This window comes from Pleuronectes platessa, chromosome 18 (assembly GCF_947347685.1).
Source record: "Pleuronectes platessa chromosome 18, fPlePla1.1, whole genome shotgun sequence".
Taxonomy (NCBI): Eukaryota; Metazoa; Chordata; class Actinopteri; order Pleuronectiformes; family Pleuronectidae; genus Pleuronectes; species Pleuronectes platessa.
Genome location: NC_070643.1, coordinates 3,315,780 through 3,339,142, shown reverse-complemented (window position 1 = coordinate 3,339,142; position 23,363 = coordinate 3,315,780). Strand labels below are relative to the sequence as shown.

The following is a 23,363-nucleotide window of genomic DNA, read 5'->3' as shown; positions in this document are numbered from 1 at the left end:
CAAGATCTTCTTTGGTTGACAACAGAAATAGGAGGAACAGTCTTAAGTGTACTCCCATGTGGTGCAGTGGAGAGATACTTGCTAAAGGAATAAATCCGTTCTGCTATTTGTCACAGGAATTAGCAGTTACCTGCTCAAACAGGTATCCTAAATATGAATGATGCACATTTAGTGCTTCGGGTTGATGTGCAAGTTTGTCATTAGAGAGACGCTTTGGATATTAAGTTCCTTGTTGATTTGGCAAAAATGTGAAAAAGATGGACACCATTTTTTATCAATAATGGGGAAAATCATAGTCACAGCATTGATCAGGATATATTGTATTGTTTAAATTATCATTGCTTTATCAGCTACCTTAACACCAAATGCTTTTCCAAACAAATCTTAAGGTCAATGAGATGTGAAAACCATATGACTATCAACAACATGTGGTTGCGTCGTGTTGAGATAGAAAACTAGCTCTGTTAACGTGTATTCAGAGTTAAATCAATCAGCCTGATGCAGCATAGTGCTGTCTGACTGACTCCCACTCTGACCTAGATTTCACTGGTGTACTAACACAACCTCATCCTTCCCTCTTTCACAATTTTTCTACTGTATATGGCAGTGCTGTGTCAGCCCTTCTCCTTACATGTTTAGAATTGTTTTTGTTATTTGATTTATTTTAAGCTACACCATTCCTCTTAGCCCTCAGGTTGGAGATTGTCATACAGCTTTAACTGTAACACACGCCTGTTAAATACTCCAGCCCCAGCTCCACCCAGCTTTTATCTTATAAGGTCCAGTGAGTAAGATTTAGATGAAAGGGAACTATAGGCAGAAATTGAATATAAATTAACCCTTGTGATTTTTTCACTGGTGTGTTTTCATGTAAGAATTGTTTTTCTTTACCCTAGAATCGACCCTTGTTATTTAAATACTTTATAATAACATCGGGAGCAGGTCCTCTTTACGAGGGAGCCATGTTTTTTACAGTCATCCAAACTGCGTTTTTATGATAACTGAATGCTACCAAAGGTTCTCCTTCATATTTGGAAGGGGAGGGTGAGGTGAGGGGTATTCAGCTGCAAAATGCAACTTCACCACTAGAAGTCACTAAATCCTACACACTGACACTTTAACTTTAGGAAGTGCACAACTAGGTGGGGCTGTGGCCTGGCCTGCCCTCTCCCCTGTGTCGCGCGGATGATTTAAACTAGCATGAAAGTCGAACACTAATGTGCAAGGAAAGAATGCTGCTATTGGTAGCACTGCAAAGCTTAAATTCAATAGCGAAATTAGTCGTGTCCCCATTAAGTTCACATACAATTTTCACATTTTTGAAACACCTGGATTTCAATTGGCTATCATTACCTGGCTTATGTAAAATCAATGACTGATCATTGGTTAAATCAGTTCATGTAAAAGTTACTCACAGGTGACTCATCAGTTTAGGAACTAATTTTAGATCCAAACTCATAAGGGGGCCATTCACATTACACATTTGGGGTTGATTTTCAGTTTGAATTGTTGCATATTATGCAAATTTTACTTTTGTTCAGTTACCTTGGTCGTTATATCAACATTATTCTAAATATGCAAACTTATTCATTTGTATTTTCTGAACATATTTTGAATTATGAACGAGATTCAGAGGTGCCCTGAGTTTGATCAGGATGACTGTAGTGAGTATTTCCATTGTTGTGTGGTGAACATGGAGTATTTGCTACATATGGTTTTGCAATGGACTGCAGCCCCTTTGTGGATGAGTTTGTAAATTCAGCAGAGCCGGGGTCTTATAGTGCTGAATAAGTAGCATCGAAGCTTCTGCCATCTTGTTCTGTCCAGCTCTCTGTTTTCAAAGCTGAGCCCTGTCAAGATAGTTTGCAGTCTGGTAGTGACCATCTGGAAATGTCCGTAAGCTGAAATGAAATGAACTGGCACTGGTCACAATATCACTGTGCCCAGAACTTTAATGTTGCACTAATCAATATTTTTTTCATTTGAACAAATCTACATGCTGTGAAATGAAAAGGGTTTCTCACAGTGATGAACCCTTGGAAATATTACAAAGTCATTTAGACAGCTTTCAGCTCACTGGTAGTTTTCTGGCGTGCAGCTTTGTTGCTGTGGTTCAGCTACACCACACTTGTGTGCATCGTCTCCGGCAACAGCACTGATACATTCTCAGCAGACTACCTACTCAGGACCAAACAGCTAGTTAGCAACTAAAGAGCAAGAGCTTTGTGAAAAACTACTTTTTGTCTAATTCTAATTTGTGCCTAATTAGAACTCAAAGCTCTGAATTTGTTGATAATGAATTGTAACCCTATAACTAAAGGAGATAAGGGCTGGGTGACTAACCTTTCAGAATTTCCAGATATTAGGCCCAACCGTATCCTAAACAGCTGAATAAGTTGAAACCGTAGAAAAAGATCCACATCTACTGACACACAATAAAGCGACACAGTAGTGTTTCTAGTGTTTGCCTTGCCTGTGCTGGATGGGACAGGTCAGCAACAGGTCTGCCTGTGTGGGGTGTGTGTTAATGTGCAAGTGAGCAGGACGGAGGCCTCCCACCGAGAGAGAGAGAGAGAGAGAGAGAGAGAGAGAGAGAGAGAGAGAGAGAGAGCTCAAACATGGCTTCTGAGTGCTGCGGGGGCCCCTGGCAGGTCTGGGGCAGAAAGATGAGCGCTGAATGGCGAGCGGCAACCTGAAGAATAGGGCCACAGTGGGGCGTCTGGGGAAGACTGGGTGATCTGAAACCTCCTCATTCTCTCCTCTGTTATCTTTTCATGCCTCCCGTTTGGTCTCCAGTTTTGTGTCTCTGCAGCTATTCAGAGCTGCTTGGGTGAGTCACACAGCTCCTCTGTTCGGGCCTCTTACCAGCTATTTTCTTCCTCCTCCTCTCCATGACCTCTTTTTTTGCCCTCCCCTTTCTACTTCCCCTTATCTTACCTTTCAGTCTCCACTGTATCTCCTGGTCCATCTGTGCACTTCAGATGTTCAGATGGACAGATAGGCACTGATTGAGTATCGGGGGCTGGTTGGAGAGAGAAGGAGAAACATTAGAGAAGAGCGGGGGGGTCTGAGAGAGCTGCGTCTTGATTTCCATGTTGTAACTGTTTGTGCCTTATCAGTTGAGGTTTCACATTTGCCACGTTAACAATGTGACTCTTTGTGCAGTCCGGCTCCTTTCTTGTCCTGTTGTTCTGCTGTTTCGGTTGATACAGCAGGCTGAAGCACAACACCGCTGCTGTCCCCATTTTGTCTTTTCCAAAATGTCCATTATAAGCTTCTACAAAACCCACTTGGCCCAATTGATGTGTTCACTTGGAGAAATGTGTGTACATGGAGTACAGTATCAAACTATTTGCATTTGGTTGAGAAAGCCTCTAATCCGACCATTAGTTCAAACCCTTATTTTGAAATGAAAAAACAGAAAACTGGAGTGGAATAATGGACTTTCACATGATTGCAGTCGGTTAAAGTTCCTGATTCATTTCCTAAAATGGAACAAGAATTTTAGGAAACCTGCTCTTATTCTTGTCCTTCTTTTCCAACTTGTATTTTTTCCCATAGTCGTTCTGACAAGGCTGTTCGCTCCCTGAACTCTAATGTCTTTCCAGTAAACTGCTGGTGTAAGTAATAGCCTGGACTGGATGAACTGGATAATTACCACTCTCCACCCTCTCCACCCCCCTACCTTCCTACTTTCCACTCTACCTCTTCTCCTCATTTTTCTGGAACCCCTCAGGGTCTCCAGTGTCCTCTCCACTTTCCACGGCAGTGATAAGATGTCGACACGATTAAGGGTGAAAGCTAATCCGCCGCGCTGCCTCTCTCCCCGCGGCTCTACCCAGTCCTCGGGCAACACAAAACGCTGCAGCTGAGTCCAAAGAGCTGCAGCCAGTGGATGGCAGGAGCGGCGGGAGAGAGCGAGAGCGAGAGAGAGAGAGAAGGAGGCCAGGTGGACAAGGGGTTGACTTGTAGCTTAATAATTGATAGGCGCAACTTTCGTTTTTTAATCTGTAAATGAGAAGGCCTAAGATGGTGAGGCCGTCACTCTGACACCCTATCCCTGGCCCATTAAGATAACAAGATGTTGGATAATGATCTTGGTTAAGGTGCAGTTTATCAGTCCGGGGGAAGTGGCCTTATCTCCCAGGTGGCTGAGCTTGTGTCCCCTGATGCACTGACATTACATCTCAATATGGCCGTATCTACAGAAGAGCAAAAAGAGAGTTTTGTAATCAAGACGGCTATAGGTTTTAACATACACAAAATGTACCTTTCCACAAAGAATTGATAGGGCCCTCTGTACAAAACTAATTAAAATATATCTTTTTGATCATCATTTAATTTGTGAAATGTCATTGTTCATAATTATTTATTATCTCCAAAATGTTTGAGAGCGGCTGGGGATAAAAACACAAACAAAAAAGTGTTTTGTCAGCATAATTTTAAGTGGAAATTAATATATATTTGTGACCTATTCAACCACTTCCTGCCTGTCATCTATATATATATATATCTGTAGACAGATCCTGTATGGGGGCAAACTGAGTTTAGCAGCTCTGCCCTCCTCTGCATCCTTGTGTACGAGGTGTGATACATTCTCAACTTGTCCCTGCAGCTGAAACCTCTGATCCTATAATTTATTGAGCCCAGCAGCAGCACTTCTGCCACTTTACACTTCCTAGGTAAACACCTTTGTACAACACTCAGCTCAAGGGTGTCCTTTGGTCGCACATTTATAAACTTCAAATGAGTTCACCCTGCAGGGCACGTCGTGGAAAATGTCAGCAGTCTACAGTATCAAGACAACACTGGTGTCCTGTGGTGACAGAACGGAATCAAAGGATGCGTAGGACAGAGGAGACACAAAAAATACTGATGAGAACAAGAAAAAGGGCAGAAAAGGAGAAAAGAAAGCAAGGCTCAAAGAGCAGATGTGATGATTTTCAGTGTCATCTCAGACACTGATGGTGTTTCCCTGGAGGTTTGAAGAGATTAATTGTTCCGAGTTGCAGCTTCTGTTCACTTTTGCTGCTCAGACACCACTGGAGATACACATTGATACAAATACAGCTCAGGTTTGAATAACACTGTGACTGTAACTGTTGGAACGACCATCAAAAAGACAGACTTATAGCTTATTGCACCATTGAGTTGATGGTCAGATCAGACCTCTGGCTTTGGAGGCAATTCACTAGTCACAAAAAATAAAAAACATGCCCGATCCTTGGGAGGGTCCACAGCCAGACTGTATCAAGCTATCACCACCTCTAATATCAAATGTGGCCAGTATAATAACAAAAAGAAATTTAAGCTTTGGTCCCATAATCCTTTATTCAGTGAATACATTGCTAAGGGATAATGTTCTTTAATTTATTCTAATACAAAATCTAGCGTAGGAACCTGTTTCTCAAAGCTTTGCGATTAGGACAAGCAAGACCTTATGAACAATATTCACCTATCAGACTGGACGGAGAGAAGCCGCCAAAGGGACTGCACCGCAAATATAACTTGTGTGCACTCCAGTAGCTGATCTGACATCAAATCCATAATTACTAATCCATGAGCCATGATAAATAGAAAACAACCAGCACATGCCCTGATTAGTCATGTAACTGGCATTATTGACAGCAAACAGTCAAACACGCTGACCACAGCAGAGCTGCACAAATACAACAGATTTAAACTACTGATTCATTATATTTTGTCTTGCCTAATTAATGTTAACTCCATGACTTTATTAGATTATATCTCATTTTAGAAAAAGGTCTGTTCAATGCAATCACATCCACTGTGTAGTGCTACAGTCCCCCTCTGTGGAAGCTGTGGTGCTGCAGAGTTAATGCTACTTGAGTCAAGCATGTTGGTCTTTATCCACAAAGCCTTTTCTATTGTAAGGCTAAAAATAAAAATAAATAATAAACCCTAAGCTAAAAATAAAAAAAAGCTCAAATTAAATAATGTGATCTAACATTTTACTGCTGAGGTTACATAATACAAGGACCATCAATATTGTGCAACACAAGAGCAACAGTGTTTCTTTATCTCCACACTGTCTACATAAATCATCAGCTGAAGTGCTGGTGCTGATTTCTTGCTTGGAAACAGTTATCTTGAGTCGCTGTCTTTTACCACAACATATCATGTATGAAGCACTGAAATAATTTTCAGTTCCCCTTTTGCTAATTTCTCATTTCTAACAGACAAAAAGTAATGATAATTTGTCAAACTGGCCAGCATTTGCTATATGTATGTCCTGAAGCTATACAGGCAACACTTACTATGGGGTAATATTCAGACAAGCAATTGGATAAGATATTTTTTTTACATTTTTTCAAGTTGCACAGTACAAAACAATGTTTATATAACTGACTCACCACATGTACTTACAAGAAGAAAAAAAAGTCATGACATGGCAGCACTTGCACACACAGCAACCTCTCACTGAGTAAAAGCACTAAATGTTGTGACGGAGGAAAGTGGACGAAGTGTTGGAATCCGAGCTCGGCTAAAGGCTTACCCCACTCCACTTGCTGCCCCATCGATGCTGTTGGCTAATGTCTGCTCACAAGACAATGAGTTGAATTTTACAGCTTAGACGGACTACCAAGCATGAAATTAAGAACAGCTTGGATTAAATTTCCTTGAAACATCACTCTATAGGGACACTGTGGACATGCACACAAGTGAGTCGCACAGATGACAAGGCTTCGTGACTGTCCGGTAAGATTTGTAGAGCATGAATAATGTGTTCACATTCATACAATGCTATTCTCTTGTTGAGTGTATGGCCGTAATGTGCTGGCCATAATATTACTTGAGGATGTTCACGACTGATACTATTCTACAATTCCACAACCCTGTCCGGTTTGCACCAAGAAGAGAAAATACACTGAACCTTGTATACACAAAAACCAAAATGCATGCGATGCATTCTATCCCCCCATTCCTAGCCTAGCCATTTAGATCACATATGTCATGCTAATCCCAGTAAAGAGACCACCACCGGAAATGTGCAGACCAATCTGTAAGCCTTTATGTCCAGAGGTGTCCATCTCCATCCTGAATCAGTGCTTCAAAAGCAATAAAAGAGCAAGCTGCCAAGAGGATCGCATCAATCTGGAGGAATACACAGAGACTGTGACAGCTCACATCAGTACTATTGACGTATTGACGTCACAGACACTAAAACCACCACCTCAAGGGTGAACTAGAAGCTGTTGCTGACAGCAGCGGTTGCTTAAAATCTGAGAAGCTTCATTCAGATGCAGGGAAGAGGCAGACCACAAAGCAGCAGGAACTACCCTGTGCTCAGTTATGCACAGAGAATAAACTCAGACTGTGACCATACCCTCAAAACCTGCTCAATTTCCATGCAGACATTTAACATCTTGATTGCCCAAGCAGTTATTCCCACATGCTTCGAGTCAACAAACATCACCCTGTGTGCTGTCTGAAGGATTAGCGCCACTGAAGACTCACACATATCATCATGAAGTGGTACAAGAGGCAAGTCCTCAAGCCTCCAGATCCCCCTTGACCCTTGCTATCTGCTTTCCGCTCCACTGAAGACGCTGCAACTTCTTTACCCCACAACGCTCTGTTTATCCTGGAAAACACATCTGTCAGGATGATATTTACAGGCTAGCTCAGCACTAACTACCTCAATGATAGGCCACACAAACCAACACCTGGAATTTAGCCATATGGTTATAAGCACAAGTACTAAAGGGTTGAATGGAGAAAAAAAAGAGGAAGTCTGCTCCGCTTCATACACACTGCCCCATTATGCCATCTCTTTATTAATTATTCGATTTTTGATGACATTACTTGTTTCAGATTGTACTGTAACAAAGTGGCAGCGGTGGGGCTAACTCTCAGAGAGGATCTGAAGTAGCCATTTGCAACAGGAATAAAATGCGGTCAGACCAAAAAAGGGGCACTGCTATGTTAATCTAAATGTGATGCTGGAAGCATAAATAGTGACTACCCTACTACCCTACTGCTATCCTACTATAGCTGGTGACCAACGAAGTAATATGCTAACTGTAATATGGTAGAAAATGTGTCAACATCTTTGGATAGTCTGTCATGGTAGCCCCATCACGTTGACTGGATTTCTATCTGCCAGTTAATAATTAACCAGCTGGGAAGCTAACTGGAAAATAAGTTCCACAGTCTGTTATAGAGACATTTATTATTTTTAGCATCTTGTCTTGTCGACCACTTAGTCGCTGAAGCTGTTTATACACCATCACAATTGGACGCAATTGTGTCCTCTAGGGTTGCACTGTGAAGAAAGCTAGCCTGCTATTATCTAGTGACTTTAAGGTTCATCTCAAAGTTAATTTAAATTACTTTCTATACCAAAGACTTTTATTTATTCTTTGTCAGCACCGGCAAATTATGGATGTTCAGTTGTTTTTTTTCTGAACTTGGATAAAATTATTTTCTTGTCACTTTGAACAACATTTACACACGCGCTCATAAAGTTCATATCATTATTGTAAGTCCAGTAATTACTCTACTTTAACTTTGCCCCAAAATGAAGGTCTGTTGTCAATTTATATATAAGTTACACTGATGTTGAAGTGAAGAAACTGAAGTTATACTTGCATCAGTGCAACAATGTGACTGGTTGATTTGTTTTCTTTCTTTAGTGTTGCAAACTCTTATGATACGGTGGTGGTTTGTTTCTCTCGTATAACGTCTCTGATCTAGCTGCCAGGAATCTATAACTCTCTATTATCAGAAAATCATGTTTCCTTTTCCCCATCAGTAAGTATATTTAATCTACTATATATGGAGAGGAAGAGGAGGAATGCATCCCTTTAACTGTCAACAAACCATCCCCATAGTAGAGATAAAACTCAAACACATCTTGGGAAACAGTCTGCAGCAAGTGCGTGACACACAAAGGACAACTATGAAAGCCCAAGCACATACAGTACAGCACTTATCACACACACAATGAGATTTTCCAAGGCTAAGTGACCTGCATGCTCTCAGCTTTGAATGGCATAAGTACTGGAGTAGCCTTGGGTTCTGCACCCAACCTGAACACAGTTATATGGCAGCTATTGGTGATGCAAGCCGCGTCCATGGTCATCCATCAGGCCTCACAGGTAATGTCTACCAACTCACTTGGCTTACATCAGCCAGGATAAAGGCCTCTATTAAGAAAATGAATAATGCCAACTGAGGGGAGGTGACCTCGCGTTGGTCACGTGTCATCAAGGCTGAGGCACGATTGGCTGCTTTTAGTTAGTATCCGGTGCTACCAAAGGGGCAGCGCAGCATTTGACGGATGATCGAGGCTGAGGCGAGATGGGCTACAGAGTCAGTCGTTTCACTCCTGTGATCTAATCTGTTACCCATCGTGCATCCAGCTTCACTGATGAAAAGGCAAGGTCCCATCCGTCACAGGCAGCTATGGTAAATGGAATTTTAACCCCCACCTCCCCCACCCGGTGCAAAAGGGACTGGATGATGGACGATCATTGCAAAAGGCCCTAGAGCTATGGAAAATTAATATCAAGGGGGGGGGGGGGGGGGGTCTGTGAAGACTCCAGCTTCCTATAGATGCTCCTCTGCTTTCTGTCACTCAGCGACAGAGGCAGATGAGCTCTCTGCCTCTGTTTCTGTGCACCAAGATATTCAAGGAGGATCCACACTGTTGTCATTATCACTCTCCTTCAAGCAGGCAGCCCAGAGGCCTTGGAATGTCACACCACATGGCTGAATGTGGTTTTAGATGAAGAGGGCTTTAATGGTTAAGAAGGGTCATTTCTGGCATCACACAAGCAGAACAGGTACAGACAGGAAACTGAAGATGTGTGCCTAAGGTACAGACCTTGTGTTTTAAATGGACGCCATCAAAGGCGAAATACCCAGTAGCAATCGGTGCTCCAGTGTTACTCTGAAGTACAGTCCTGGCTGTGTGTGACACCTCTCATCCGTTGTTTGTGGCCGTTGAACTGCGTGTGTGCAAAATATTGGACTTTTTTTCAATGTGTTTGAATTAATTTCTCATAAAGCGAATCAAACAAACACAGAGTATACTTCAGTACTGTCCAGGTCCTAATAACTTCTGATTCGTGTTGTTTATGTTAAAGTATAAAGTGAGCGCAGGTCAAGCTAAGAATACCAATGTGGGGCGCTGCTGCAAAATACAAATAGCGGAAACCCTGCCTGCCTAGAGCTGGACATAGAACGCTTTTAATACAAATTGTAATGACAATTATAAATGACACATCATTTTGCTATTGAGGCTTCAATCAAGGGGTTTCAGAAGCTGGAACTGTTGGGAACTCTTTGGTCAGGGTTTTATAAGGACCTGAATAGGAGAGTTAATTATACATCCATAGTATGACTGATTGATTGATTAAAAGTTTTTGCCCCAAAATCCATTTTTTAACACACATTCAAATGTACTTTTAGGGGGGTGAGACTTGGTTTTAAGAATGCCTATTGATCGTTACGTCACATTCATCATCTCACAGGCGAAACTACAACCACGGCCAGTCTCATGGAAATTAATAAGCCAATGTAATTACCTTCATTCTCATGGAGATTCAACATCTCCCTCTGTGCATCATATGCCAAAACGTAACCAGTCAAGGGACAGAGAACTTTTAAAAGCTCCGTTCAAAAGACATTTGATCTTCTATTTGAAGTGCATTAGCCTCTGTCGAAATTTGGTTGTTATTCCGAGAATGTTTTACTTTAATTGTCATTCTTAGAATTTAGACTTCATCTCCTGAGTTCCATGTGAGTTCAAGGCCTTATGAATAACCCCTAATCTTAATGCAGAGCTCTTCCATTGTTTTCACTACTCAGTTACTTACATCTTTTTAGTGCTAAATATTGAATTAGCCCAATAACGATGCTGTTGTACCAGTGAATCACAATGAAAGCATTCCTTTGAAAGATAGAGTGCTTTGGTCTTCCATAGAAGCTCAATGTCACCTTGTCTGGTTCAGATGTAGTACTGCAAACTCAGCTGCACCAAAACTCCTCAGTTATTCTTCCATACGGCACAGCAGCCTCGCTGTTTGAAAGCCTGAGCTTCTTCACTCTCTGTTCCCACTCTATGTCTGAGCTTAAATCCAGCATTTGAAGCTCCACACAGCTCCCAGCAGGGACGCACTGCCTCGCTTCTCTCTCAGCCTTAATGGCAATTCTCATCAGACTGACGTTTCACTGGTGCTGACTCGTTGATCAAGAAAATAGGTGGCTGCAGAAGATTAGGAGCAAAGAATGAGGTTAACGTCGTGAGAGAGTTCTTTTCATGAACACCTCCTGATTTCTGTCTTGTGTCTGTCTCCTCAGGGGTTTTTCCGCCGCAGCATCCAGAAGAACATGGTGTACACATGTCACCGGGAGAAGAACTGCATTATCAACAAGGTGACGAGGAACCGCTGTCAGTACTGCCGCCTGCAGAAGTGCTTTGCCGTGGGAATGTCCAAAGAGTGTGAGTCACAAACCCACTTTACTCAATGTACTGATATGGGCTCAATTTAAACTTTGTCATGGGTTGAAATGGTAAATGTACGGCTTTCATGTGGCCCTTTACTCACTGACTCTTTCATACAGCACTTATTCTCTATCGCGCAATCATACACTCTGAGCCACCAGTGGCCAATAGAAGGAGACGGGCGACGAACAGCCTACCTAGCAATGAGTGAACAACTCGCTCGCCCTAATAAGCCACAGTTGCCCCCCAAAATGTTGGTGTTCCTTACTTTCTGCTGTTTCAGAGGATTGAAGCTTTTCAGATTCAAGTTAGCAATTTTTACGACCTCAGATGAATGTGTTTGCCAATTTTAATTGTCTGAGAAATTAAACAAAAACTTTTGCAATGTTAAGGAAAGTGATGAAAAAAATGACTGTTCGGTAAAAACATCGGCGCTTTTAACCTTGGTCCTGCAGAAACAACAAACGTTTATTAATTTCGAGTCATGACTAGTCTGATGTCCTCAGATTTTAATCTTTAAATGTAAATCCAGAGGGGTTCTACCTGGATATATTAAATGTCCTGTACAGACACACAATAGTTGTAATCAGTGTCATAACAGTGAAGATAAAGTCTTCTGTGCCAGTGCTGCTGCAAGAAGGTTTTGTTATTATAGCGCAGTTGATCAGACCCATACCTCATCCAATCTTACGCAGGCAAACAAAGAACCGACAACCTGAGTCTTAAAACCCTGCTGTCGAGTCCCCCATTTTTCCCTTCACTCCATTGTCAGAGTTTGCATTTCACAGGTTATTGGCATTCTTTGATTGCATCAGCATTTATGGCTCAGGTCCAGTTCATGCTCCATTAGCTCCCTGCTCCTGTCTCTTATGCTGTTTCACACCTCAGCAGAGGAGTCATGGAAAAGATGATGTCTTGATATCCTTGGGCTAAACCCCCCCACAGGGCCACAGATGAAAAAAGGGACCATTCCCTATCTTCTTCATGGATGGAGGCGAGACATAGGCATCATTAGCCTCCTGATCTAAATGCCTACTCCACTAGGTCCAAACTGACTGTAGGCCTATGCTGTGCTCATTTTTCAGAATGTATGAGTTTATGATTTTGTCTCACATCTTTTTGAAAAATATTGCTGATATTTAAGCTATTGTGTTGTCATAAAGGCATGGTGTTGGGTTATGAGATCACCTGAAGAGTTGGTCAAGTTAAATGTCAAAAATGCTTAGCAACTGAAGAGTTAGTTGACAATGAATTGTCTAAATAAAGTACTATTGTTACAGATTATAAAATTGTAACTCACTACATATTACAATTTAATTTCGGAAGTGCCAGTTTCAGAAGTACCAGTTTACTTATAAGCCAATATTATCTGTGCCTCTGTCCACAAATGTACAAATAAACATTTTACACAACTTACATTTTTAAAGCCAACACGAGACACTGAAAAAGATAATCACATGCATACAACATAAACCTGCCGCACAATCGCAGTTAACCACTTTGTACGTGGAGATTAAAAGTCTCATGTTTATCAAGAAGGATAGAAGAGTCCTTTACACTTCCTTTTGAGGAATGGCCCAGTTTCATCACAGCATAACATCCCAAGCTCAGTGGGAATGTGAGAGCGGGGCAGCATCTTTCCATTTGAATAGTAGTGCTCATGGAGCTGGTGTGGAGGTGAAGGCAATAACCTTGTTTTGGCTTTGGCAGAATCAATTCCTCTGGTGGGAGGATGATTCCAAATGCAGCAGTCAGACGGATAGGCTCCATGGGACACTGTAAGATTTCAGAAATGTTACAGTTCAAGTAATCCTGAAGCCAAATGCAGACACATGTGGAAGCAAGATAGGTGCAGTGAATGTGCTTTATAACAGAAACAGGCTTACAAGCAGTTTCAGCCAGACAGGAAATCCAAACTCTGAAAATCCAAGAGGCAAAACCATTGGAACACGGGCAACAAACAGAAGCGGGAGGGAACACCAGGGGAACAGATCAGACAAACCAACAAGGAGCATAGGGAACACAGAGACTTGAGCTGCTTTCAGACATACACTGAGCTCCAGATAATCTCTGGACATTCTCAACCACGAATGTCTGAGTGAGAGGCTCAGGACTTTCTGTCATACAGTGTATCTATGTGCAGCACCTTTCTAAATGAGAAGGAGCAAGGAGGAGCAAGGTTCAGTATAAGGACAATTTGGAATGAGGAAGAAAGGGTCTGAACAGCCAACCTTCTGGTTGGAGGACGACCGCTCTACCCCTGAGTCACACATGGGGCAGATCAAGACAAGAATACCAAAATTCCAGTTATGAACATCTACCAATTTGAAGTGGGTTATGTGGCAGGTATGTTTTTAAACACACACAGGAAATTTGACCTCCGCATTTCACCATCCATGAGCAGTGAATACATGGAGTGTATTCATCCAATGGAGCACCTCAGGAGGTTAAGTGCCTTGCTCAAGAGTACTCGTAAGGCTGCGTCTCTCTTTAGGACCCAGCTCCCTCATGAATAGAAGAATATACCTTGCTAAGGACAGATCCCAAATGTAATCTAAAGAATTAGACTCTAATAGTCTAATTGCTCCTGTTGTTGCAGCTCTACCAACTGACATGGGGGAGCAGCTTATGTTTGAGATAGAAGGAAATGGAACTGACCTTTGATCCTTTTGGGGTAGGGTTTAATGACAGAAATGTGTCTGTATGTTATGAGGGACATTTTAAGAAGTTGCAAAAAATGTCTGACTTATAAACATTATAAAAATGTGTCCTCTGTGCACATCATTTATTTGTCATCTGGGAGAAAGATGCAAAACATTTCTTAATGTAAATGTTTTCAAAACATTTTAAGCCCTTATTATTCAAACTAGTCTGACTCATGAGGATTTATCAAATGATTGTTTGAAATTGGGCTGCAAATTTCAAACAATATCTTTCTCTGATACTGTGTCCAAATTCCAGTGACTTTTAGACTAGGCTGCAGTACAGTAGCCTCCTTAGTGACCTCAGCAGGGAAAGGCAGAAAGGTTTTCTGCAATATTTACAATTAAAATATGAAATAATAGAATAAAATATCTTTCCTTCCAAAAACTCCCCAAAAAATCTTTACGTCACTGTGGCCTCACAGAAAAATGGTTCTAGGTTCCAGCCTGGCGGTTAATCAAATGTTCTCTCTCCATGTGCTCTGATAAGAAGACATGCAGCTTAGGTTAATTGGAGACAGTTAAAAATGCTCAAGGGCCGTTCAAGTCTACTTCTATGAACTGTGTGAAGATTGATACTCTGTGTCTTGGCCCTGTGATGGACTGTCTCACCCAATGTCTGCTGGGATTGGCCCCGCTCCCTCTGGATAAAAAGGATAGATATTGAATGGAGAGATGGGTGGATGTAGCTTTCCAGTACATAGATACACATTATAATTCAACCATTGAGGCATATATCCTAAATAGAGATACATTGGTAAAGAAAACTGAGAGCTGTTGGACACAGTTAGCTATCTAAATTGGATGCAGCTCTAGATCTAGAACTGTGTAATGAATGTCTTTATTTTTTCTGATGTTTCCTTTTTATGCATCTTCTCACATTCATTATGATTTGATGGGTCAGAAAGACCATGGTCTTTGAGAAAAGCTTTAAAAGTGGAGGAGCCGTCTATATTTGCATCAGAAAGACATAAGGAACAATATCAGGGTTTGGTCCACACATGGCTGGGTAACTTTATACTACAAAGTTTGGGATGGTTTGAGTTCTATATTCTATGTAAGTGAGTAGCTGTAGGTTCAGCCTCAGCTGCCTGATAAGCTAACTCTCAAACGCTGCAATTCAACACTATACAAGTAGATAGGACACCGATGCTTGAAATATTTAAGGTGAGCCAAAACTTGCCTTTTGAGTGGATGATTTAGCCCCTGAGATTCCAGCTGATGTAACAGAACATACCAGCCACAGGTCTAAAGTAGTAAAAGGGCACCAAAGCCTCATTATATCTCAAATACCTTGATGTATGGTCCAAGTGTCTTGGTCCACTGAAAGTCACAGAAAGTGCATTGTTTGGCATGTTCTGATATTAAAAGTGACAGGAGGGATGAGTCTTCAAGAAGTCCTTAAACATAGAGAGGGACACTTATGTTCTGACACCTTTTGGCACCTTGTTCCACTTTCCAAAAACCTCAAATGAGTCTGGACTGTGGTTGCCTAAATAGGACAAAGAACAAATAAGCCCAGAGATCATTGATTATACTGATCAGCATTAATGGTTTCTAACAGTCAATTAATTAGCTAAGAATAGAGTACCTAAATTCAGTTCTGGCTTAGATGTTCTAAAGGTGTTGTGTAGTTATCCCATGATGAAAGTAGGGCGTCCACAGTCCAGTCTGAGCCCTGAGTCAGCAGATAATGTGGAAACATCCACTTTGGACTCGTGCAATCATGTGCCTCTGCTGAAAACTGCAGCTGAAAAAGTGCCACTGAAGTGGAAGACAATGGTGGACATTCTGTGCGTGTGTGTGTGTGGGTGTGTGTGTGTGTGTGTATGTGTGTGTGCTGCACTTGCAGGAAATTGATAGAGTGCATCATTACATGACTTGTGTCTTTGTGTTATATCAGCAATCATGAGTCTCATGATGTCATGAGATACTGTTGTGATTCATTATTTATCAGTTGAGTCTGCAGAGGACTTTTTGACAGATGCACTGTGCATTGTGATGGAACCGAAGTTTAACAGAAAGGAGCTCTAGATAGAAACATATTCTGGATGTACTGATGTGTTTCTTTCAACCCTGAAGATACTGATCATTGGGGCAGTTTTGCCAAAGGATACAGACACAACTGTGGCACCACTCTTTGTTGGGACAAGCCCTAGAGCATCTGAACTCTTTGAAATGTTGAAGCTGATAGACAAGGCAAAGGGACAGATGGAAGTGCTGCAAGTCGACGCAGCAGGTGCACCAGACAATTTCACGGTCTGAGCAGTGTGAGTGACCCAGATGGACCCACAAGCAGGCACACAGGTGCAGTGGAGGGACTGTAACCATACACATGATGACAATGAAGGCGTATAGCTGGGCAGGTACAGGAACAGGCAATGGGAAACCAGTAAGGAGGTGTAGACAGCATTGTGTGGTCTTTATTGGGGGGTGTAAGGAAGTTGTTTTTCACGGTAAATTATAACTCTAAATGGTAAATGGATTTGTATTTATATAGCGCTTTTCTAGTCTTGATGACCACTCTAGGAAGCAGAAAAGTAACCCCTCTGATTTTCATGAGTGGGTCATACAAATTCATTGCAGCAGCATTTTGTTCCTTACCAAGGTTTCTGATCGGTCAGAAGTCTGTAAAGCAGGTCACTTCTTCAGTGTTTGTATCCACTAGTCAGCTGCTTGAGGTTTTGTACTGACTGTGAAGATCACCTGGTGCCACCAGCAATTCACTTTATCCAGGACTTTGGTTCATGCTCAAACCTGATGACATGTTCATCAGCTTGCATCAGCTAGTGTATGGTTCTGTGCCTGATGCACATTAATGAGACTAAGGCTACGTTTGTTTGACTCTGCCATAGATACGGGTGGCATCCACACTGAACCGCTGAAACAGAGAGGTCTGACGCTGTGGGCCTCATTTTCGTTTGTTGTAGTCTGGACGGGCAGAAACTGAGATGTTTGGAAACTATGATGTGGACACTCACAGCGGCTTGCTGAACGGGTCTTTTCAGTCACAACGTAACAATCACTGATTCTCAAGGTTCCCATCACATGGCGTTTTTTAGCCTCTGCAACAGTGCAGAACACAACATGTATGATCAATTACAAGCTCTGCTGACCCTGTCTTCGCTCACAGCTGTGGTGCAGTTGAATCTGCATTTCACTAAGTATACACCTTACATGTGCAGGAGATAAGCTCTCATTCGCGCAATCTTGTTTGCAGCCTAGCTCTTTCTGCAACTAACAAGCAAATGCTACCTGTGTACCCCGGCATGCGTATACGCCCAGTGTATGTAAGCAGTCATGTGATATGCGTATAGAGAGTACAGAGTACGTTACCTAATATTTATTTATTTATGATTTACATTTTGGTCTGGGTTTAATACCAAATAGGCATTTTAGGTGTGTCAGTTTGGAAAATAGACCTCTAAACCAGCAGTGAGACCATCATGAGATTATAATTTCTACAACACCCATCCCCCCTCCTCTTCCAAGGTCATAATTTCACAATGTAGTTTTCCCATCTGACAGACCCTTCTCCTTTCTCTTATCCTGTCCCATTACAGCCGTTTGCTTAGACTCAGAGCTCTGGCGGCAGCAGAGACTTATCATCGTTCCTCGACAGCCACCTGGTTGGTGTTAGGGAGCTGCCATATTAAGTGCTGTGGCAAGTGGCCCGGGCTGGACCACGTGGTCTCCAGATAGATGGTGTTTGTTTACCGCTGCATCTGTTTGCTTGTAGAGACAACATGCAGAGCTTGGCAGCACGCAGATGGCTGGCTGGTGGCTTCTCAACAACGGCCATCATCCATGCGCGCTGCCCCCGAACCACACAACATCCAGCTTAAGCAGCACAGCAGAGGGAAAAAAATGCCAGGCTTCACCAAGGGGCTAGAAGCAGCTGTGGAGAAAAACAATAAAGCAGACAAAAGACAGAGGGTGGGACATTGCTCTTTAACTAAGGGAAGAGGGAGATGAGCGTCTTGGAGTGAGACAGTGGGCATCGCTGTGAGGAGTGTATTATATACCAGCGTGTCTTATTCCCATTCACTTCATCCCTGGGCACTTCAGGACCACTCGACTTTTACAGTGCTCCCTCAAAGCCTGAAAGAGTGGTGATGGTGTTTTCATCACAGCCTCTGTTTGGAGGCAAGCACACCTAAATGCTCAAAGCACATTTTTCACATTTTGTTATTGGATGGAAATCAGTTCAGTTTGTCCAGCAGTGCGCAAATTTGTTCATGTCAAATTCCACCAAAGTCTCAGTGTTTATCTGTAAATACTGTATCTGTTCTTGGATTGGAAGCCTTTGCTGCAAGTAATTACATGACACTATTAGACAATATTACATTTAGTTTTGTTAAACATAATCATTTAGGATCACTGGGATCTTCAAACGTATGTCCCTGCTTTAAAACCCAGATGAACAAGGCGTTCTCAGACGTTTTCTGCAATAGAATGCTACACAAGCCGAGAATGCACAGCTCTCATCGGTCATGTAGATTATAACACACACACTTAGGTTTCCAGTTATAAAACTCTGTCTAAGTGCAGTAGTTATGAATAAAGTAATTAGAAGCTGCTGTGGAGGATTGTATTTCATCTTCCTAAATCTACTCGGAACCGTCACCTTATCGTGGTGGAGAGGTTTGCGTGTCCCTGTGAACCTGAGGGCTGTGTTGTCTGGAGCCTTGTGCTCCTGGTAGGGTCTCTCATGGCAGAGTGGTCTCAGGTGAGGGGCCAGACTAAGAATGGTTCAAAAAGCCTCAATGAATATCGACGGAAGAGGAGATGTGACCCGGCCCGGAGGAAGCCCGGGGCCCCCGTCTGGAGCTAGGCCCAGACGGAGGGCTCGATGGCGAGCGCCTGGTGGCCGGGTTTGCCACGGAGCCCGGTCGGGCACAGCCCGAAGAAACTACGTGGCACCCCCCCTCTCTTCATCTCATGGGCCCACCACCTGTGGGAAGACCCGTTGGGGTCGGGTGCGCAGCCACATGGGTGGCAGCGAAGGTCAGGGGTCTCGACGGACCAGACCCGGGCGGCAGAAGCTGGCTCTGGGGACGTGGAACGTCACCTCGCTGTGGGGAAAGGAGCCGGAGCTTGTGAGGGAGGTGGAGCGCTACCAGTTAGATCTGGTGGGGCTTACCTCCACGCACAGTCTCGGCTCTGGTACCGTACTCCTGGATAAGGGTTGGACTCTATTCTTCTCCGGAGTTGCCAAGGGCGTGAGGCGCCGGGCGGGTGTGGGGATACTCATAAATCCCCGGCTGAGCGCCGCGGTGTTGGAGTTTACCCCGGTAGACGAGAGGGTCGCCTCCCTGCGCCTAAGGGTTGTAGGGGGGAAAACTCTGACTGTTGTTTGTGCGTATGCACCAAACAGCAGCTCAGAGTACTCGGCCTTCTTGGAGACCCTGAATGGAGTCCTGCATGGGGCTCCAGTAGGGGACTCCGTAGTTCTGCTGGGTGACTTCAACGCCCACGTGGGCAACGATGGAGATACCTGGAGAGGCGTGGTGGGGAGGAACGGCCTCCCTGATCTGAACCCGAGCGGTCGTTTGTTATTGGACTTCTGTGCTAGTCATGGATTATCCATAACAAACACCATGTTCGAACATAAGGGTGCTCATAAGTGTACCTGGTACCAGAGTACCCTAGGCCGAAGATCAATGATCGATTTTGTGATCGTGTCATCTGATCTGAGGCCACATGTTTTGGACACTCGGGTAAAGAGAGGGGCGGAACTGTCAACCGACCACCATCTGGTTGTGAGTTGGATCAGGGAATGGGGGAAATTTCCGGATAGACCTGGTAAGCCCAAACGAGTAGTGCGGGTGAACTGGGAACGTCTGGAGGAGGCCCCCGTCCTAGGTATCTTCAACTCACACCTCCGGCGGAGTTTTTCTGGCATTCCTGTGGAGGTTGGGGACATTGAGCCGGAGTGGGCAGTGTTCAAAGCCTCCATTGCTGAAGCTGCGGCGGCTAGCTGTGGCCTCAGGGTCTTAGGTTCCTCAAGGGGCGGTAACCCTCGGACACCGTGGTGGACACCGGTGGTCAGGGAAGCCGTCCGATTGAAGAAGGAGGCCTTCCGGGATATGATATCGTGGAGGACTCCTGACTCGGTTGCAGGGTACCGACAGGCCCGAAGGGCTGCAGCTGCTGCCGTGTCGGAGGCTAAGCAGCGGGTGTGGGAGAAGTTCGGAGAGGTCATGGAGAAGGACTTTCGGTCGGCACCAAAGTGTTTCTGGAAGACTATCCGGCACCTCAGGAGGGGGAAACGGGGAACCATCCAAGCTGTGTACAGTAAGGATGGGACTCTGTTGACCTCAACTGAGGAGGTCGTCGGACGTTGGAAGGAACACTTTGAGGAACTCCTGAATCCGAATAACACGCCCTCTATGTTGGAGGCAGAGCTCGAGGTTGATGGTGTTTCGTCGTCAATTTCCCTGGTGGAGGTCACTGAGGTAGTCAAACATCTCCGCAGTGGCAAAGCCCCAGGGATTGATGAGATCCAGCCAGAAATGCTAAAGGCTCTGGGTGTTCAGGGGCTGTCATGGTTGACACGCCTATTCAACATCGCGTGGGAGTCGGGTACAGTGCCAAAGGAGTGGCAAACCGGGGTGGTGGTTCCCCTGTTCAAAAAGGGGGACCAGAGAGTGTGTACCAATTATCGGGGTATCACACTCCTCAGCCTCCCTGGTAAAGTCTACTCCAAGGTGCTGGAAAGGAGGGTTCGGCCGATCGTCGAACCTCAGATTGAAGAGGAACAATGCGGTTTTCGCCCCGGACGTGGAACTACGGACCAGCTCTTCACTCTCGCAAGGATCCTGGAGGGGGCCTGGGAGTATGCCCAACCGGTCCACTTGTGTTTTGTGGATTTGGAGAAGGCGTATGACCGGGTCCCCCGGGAGAAACTGTGGGAGGTGCTGCGGGAGTATGGGGTAAGGGGGTCTCTCCTCAGGGCCATCCAATCTCTGTACTCCCAAAGCGAGAGCTGTGTTCGGGTCCTCGGCAGCCAGTCAGTTTCGTTCTCAGTGGGAGCTGGTCTCCGCCAGGGCTGCGCCTTGTCACCAATCCTGTTTGTGATATACATGGACAGGATATCGAGGCGTAGTCGTGGTGGGGAGGGGTTGCAGTTCGGTGGTCTGAGGATCTCGTCACTGCTTTTTGCGGATGATGTGGTCCTCATTGGATCATCGGCTTGTGACCTTCAGCACTCACTGGATCGGCTGGCGGCCGAGTGTGAAGCGGCTGGGATGAGGATCAGCACCGCTAAATCTGAGGCCATGACTCTTAGCAGGAAACCGATGGATTGCTTACTCCGGGTAGGAAATGAGTCCTTAGCCCAAGTGAAGGAGTTCAAGTACCTCGGGGTCTTGTTCGCAAGTGAGGGTACTATGGAGCGTGAGATTGGCCGGAGAATCGGAGCAGCGGGGGCGGTATTGTGTTCGCTTTACCGCACCGTTGTAACGAAAAGAGAGCTGAGCCGCAAGGCAAAGCTCTCGATCTACCGGTCGATCTTCGTTCCTATCCTCACCTATGGTCATGAGGGCTGGGTGATGACCGAAAGGACGAGATCGCGGGTACAAGCGGCCGAGATGAGTTTTCTCAGAAGGGTGGCTGGCGTCTCCCTTAGGGATAGGGTGAGAAGCTCAGTCATCCGTGAGGGACTCGGATTAGAGCCGCTGCTCCTTTACTTAGAAAGGAGTCAGCTGAGGTGGTTCGGGCATCTGGTAAGGATGCCCACTGGGCGCCTCCCTTGGGAGGTGTTTCAGGCACGTCCAGTGGGGAGGAGACCTCGGGGAAGACCCAGGACTAGGTGGAGAGATTATATCTCAACACTGGCCTGGGAACGCCTCGGGATCCCCCCGTCAGAGCTGGTCAATGTGGCCCGGGAAAGGGAAGTCTGGGGCCCCCTGCTTGAGCTGCTCCCCCCGCGACCCGACCCCGGATAAGCGGATGACGATGAGATGAGAGAACAACACGCCCACACTAATGCGGCCTCTTGTGTTTTTTTTACCCAGGCCTCTTTGTCCATTTATCTGCCACGAATTTTTAAGATTTTACATAAAACGGCTCTCAGAGATACAGATAGATCCACAGAGGCCAGTGGAGATCACAGGCACTAATTTATGATGACAACCCCTTTAATTTGCTTATTAAAAAGCCATATATTTTAATGGCTTCTTTTCTGATGCATCATTTTGATGCATCGTCTAACAGTGATTTGCTCCAAGTGCAATTGTAATGGACGGCCTTGGGTGAGTGTTTGTGTTTGGTCGGAGTGGGATGGGGGGGCTGCACTTGCCCCGGCGCTGTCTCCCTAAATAACATCTCCAGCCTTTGTGAGCACCACAACCCCCTCTCCAGACACAGATTGTCACTGCACTGTGACAAATGATACACACACACATTTGAACAGATTGTGGACCATCCCCCGTTCTATACCATTACTCTGGACCATCCCCCCTGCCACGCAGCAAAGTGTTTTTGTATCATGTGTGCATGTGTTCACAGAGCGCCTCATTTCACCCTCACACCCCAACGACTGTTTGTCTCTCTTTGAAAAGGCACCTACCATTGACAGACTCTGACAGAAACAACCTGGCTTCTTCTTGTTTTCTTTCGAAACATCACAAGCATCAAAAAGGCTGCATTAATGCTGCGAGATCATGGCTGCATGACTTATTCTCCATCACACACCTGGGATATATGTTTTTGGTGAGGTTGGATGAGTAAAGCTGCTATAAAAAGAACTCGTTCCAACCATGTCCTGATTGTTGTTTCTGAACGGCCACACTGGAAGGCCAAACTGAGACACAAACTGGTATATAACAGTATTTTAAAGAGAGCTATAGAGAACAGTTCAAGCCCACCTGACTTTCTTTTGTCCACCGAGTGGAGCAATCATGTGAATGTGGGACAGTTGCTTACAGAAGGTTACAGACAGGGTTGGATGGATTTTATTGTTTTACCTCTAAATGACCTCTGTACACAAAAACTGCCACACGTGACTAATATATATTAATTTACTGTGAGTTATTGATTTTAATTAATATTTCACATTGTTCAAACAATCTCACATGTTACTTTACATGTGAGATTTATATTTGACGTGGGATTCTATAGACATACGTGGTTTTCTACGTTTCACATGGAGCTAATTAAGTCAATTACATGATATGTGTAGATTT

General features: G+C 44.3%; 1 protein-coding gene across 1 annotated transcript in view; it reads left to right on the top strand.

Moving 5' to 3' along the window:
• LOC128462003 (retinoic acid receptor beta) overlaps positions 1 to 23,363 on the top strand; it is a 126,591-nt gene that overhangs the window by 69,871 nt on the left and 33,357 nt on the right. The window contains exon 3 of the mRNA XM_053447222.1: positions 11,329 to 11,470. Within this exon, the coding sequence (XP_053303197.1) occupies positions 11,329 to 11,470 (142 nt within the window). The remainder of the gene's footprint in view (positions 1 to 11,328; positions 11,471 to 23,363) is intronic.